The following is a 2,723-nucleotide window of genomic DNA, read 5'->3' on the forward strand; positions in this document are numbered from 1 at the left end:
AGCTATAATTGTTCCATAGAAGAGAGACACCACAGAGAGGTGGGAGCCACATGTGGACAAGGCTTTGCGGAGCCCTGTGGTAGAGGGGACTCTCAAGATGGAAGTGCCAATACGACCATAAGAGACAAGGATGGCAATAAATAAAAAAATGACAACCAGAGTGCCTACAGTGAATATGACGAGCTCAGTGACAGAGGTATTTGAGCAGGACAGCTTGAGGAGGACGGGAAGACTACAGAAGAAATGGGGAATGATATTGTCAGCACAGAAAGACACCTGGGCCAGGAGGAGAGTGTCTAAGAGGGCACTGCCACAGGAGACAAGCCAGGAGCCAGCCACCAGCAGCACACACAGCCCCTCCCTCATGATGGCGGTATAGTGCAGAGGGTGACAGATGGCCACGTACCTGTCATATGCCATCACTGCCAGAAGGAGACAGTCAAGACAGCCAAAAACTATGAAAAAATACATCTGTAAAATGCACCCTGCATAGGGGATGAACTTGTCCTTAGAGTGCATGTCCCTCAACATCTTTGGGACGGTGACAGATGAAAAGGAGACATCAGTGAAGGCCAAGTGGCTGAGGAAGAAGTACATGGGCGTGTGGAGGCGAGAGTCCAGCCTGATGAGCAGGATGATGAGCAGGTTCCCCAGCACCGTGGTCAGGTACATGCCCAGGAACAGGGCGAAGAACACGCCCTGCTGCTCCGGCCGGATGGGGAGCCCCAGGAGGAGGAAGCCGGACACGCTGCTCTGGTTCTCCCTCCTCATGCTGCTCCTCTGTCTGCAGGAATGAAGGGAGTAGGAATTATCAGAGACTTTTAAAGTGTCATTATGGCCACCACAATAGGGACTCTTATTTTCTCCTGGAGAAAAAGAATAACTGCTTGAACATATATCATCAGCTAGTGCTGCTAAAGCAAGCAACACCCTCAATGCCTAACATGATGTCTTCCCAATAAATGCATTCTTCTTGTTCTTTTAATCAACCAGGTTTCTGGTATTATGATACTATTTGGAGATACGAGAATAAATGGGACATAAAGGACCTCTTCACTTGGCGTGCTGACCCTCTGGGGAGCCCCTGACAGATAGTTGACCAAAGATATGGATCTGCAGCCAGGGCAGTGCTGTGATTCTGGCCCCACCTCTTCTTAGCTGATGACTTAGGGAGCCACGCCTCTCTTGGCTTCATCTTGTGTCACCGTAGTGTGAAGATTCCAATAGCACATGTTCACAGTTAATAGGAGGATTCTAATTCAATACACAGGAATATCTAAGAACAGTGTCCTCAATAAAATAAACACACAAAATTTTAGCCATTGCTTTTACACCAGGATAAACATCCAAATAAAACCAAGATCGAGTTCAGAAATTTATTAAAACAACACTATGACATGGTCAGCACGTATGACCTAAAGTTTATGATAACTCATCAGAGCTCTCACACTCTCAACAGGAGTTTCGACTCATAGCCTACCATCGGGGTAAATCTGATGGAATTAGTCTTAGTGCAAGTTCATCTTTTGCCAAGATATAATACATACTTTATTTCGTGTCTCCATTTATATCTGATGTTTCAACTTGGCTCAGAAATAAGCAGAACAAAGCCACCTGAGACCTGAGATCTGAGAACTGGGGATGCCAATGATTAGGAGGTGTCTATTAGAATTTACAGTTACCTGGTTGACCATCACTATTTCCCAACACTAATTTTCACACTTGTAATACGGGACATTTAATGAACGCTATGTCAGACAAACACATTTTTGCATTATTGCCTCATGAATCTTCAACAGTCCTAGGATAAGGGTGTTATTAAAGCTTTGTTATAGACATACTCAGAAAGAATGAGAACTATCATGACATCACACAGTAACTCCTGTACTCACAATTCTCTCACGTTTTTAAAATTTCCTCGAATCTCTGCTGCTATGACCCCAATGTTTCTCTCTTTATTTAGGCAACGGAGCCAGCACCTTAAAAATTATTATTTCAGGTTTGATATCATCCCACTGCTCACATAGCTCTCAGAACTCATAATCCTATAACCCTTTAGTTTGCAAATGGCTTTCATAAGCCTTCAAGTTCATTTAATTCATCGATGTATATTTTGTGTCTGGGAAGTAGAGAAAGTAGTGATTTTGTTTTTTCATTTACGAAGAGAGCAGTGAAATTGTTTACAGAATTTCACATAGATATTGCATGGTGGAACCTAATCTCAAAGGTAGATTTTCTGATAATTTTCACAAGAGAGAGAATCTTTCCATCTCTTTCCATGGGTGGCAGAAGGGATAAACTAAAGTTAAATGTTAAAATCCTCATGTGCTTAGGAGAGGAACTCGACATTCACATTGTTGTGTAAGTATCTGACCGGGTAGGTCATCCCAGTAGGTAACCTGGGACCACAGACATCTCCTGGAGGAGACCCAGGAGAGACGATCCCAACACTGCGGAGCTGCAACTTGAAGCAAGGGAAACAATACAGAAACGACACCTTCATTCAGTCAGCACCACGTGTGAAAGAGGTGGCTGGGAAAATGCTCAGTACAGAGAAGAGGAGAAGCCGTGACCTGGAGGTTTGCATAGGCCTAATTTTCCTGCCTTTGTACCAGATATTGTCTCCTAAGCAGTCAGGAAATGGAGAGTCAGGTTCCTGGTCTCCACGATGCTACAGTTTACTAAATGCTCACAACGTCCTAGTGTTTAAGCACCTAACAGAC

General features: G+C 44.1%; 2 protein-coding genes across 2 annotated transcripts in view; one reads left to right on the forward strand and one right to left on the reverse strand.

Moving 5' to 3' along the window:
• LOC102896463 (olfactory receptor 1J1) overlaps window positions 1-545 on the forward strand; it is a 28,202-nt gene extending 27,657 nt beyond the window's left edge. Inside the window, exon 4 of the mRNA XM_006918854.2 lies at window positions 515-545. Within this exon, the coding sequence (XP_006918916.2) occupies window positions 515-545 (31 nt within the window). The remainder of the gene's footprint in view (window positions 1-514) is intronic.
• Window positions 1-771, reverse strand: part of LOC112485455 (olfactory receptor 1J4-like) — a 7,694-nt gene extending 6,923 nt beyond the window's left edge. The window contains exon 1 of the mRNA XM_025051692.1: window positions 275-771. Within this exon, the coding sequence (XP_024907460.1) occupies window positions 275-771 (497 nt within the window). The remainder of the gene's footprint in view (window positions 1-274) is intronic.
• Between the last annotated feature and the right edge of the window lie 1,952 nt (window positions 772-2,723).

The sequence above is a fragment of the Pteropus alecto genome, unplaced genomic scaffold (genome assembly GCF_000325575.1).
Source record: "Pteropus alecto unplaced genomic scaffold, ASM32557v1 scaffold178, whole genome shotgun sequence".
NCBI lineage: Eukaryota > Metazoa > Chordata > Mammalia > Chiroptera > Pteropodidae > Pteropus > Pteropus alecto.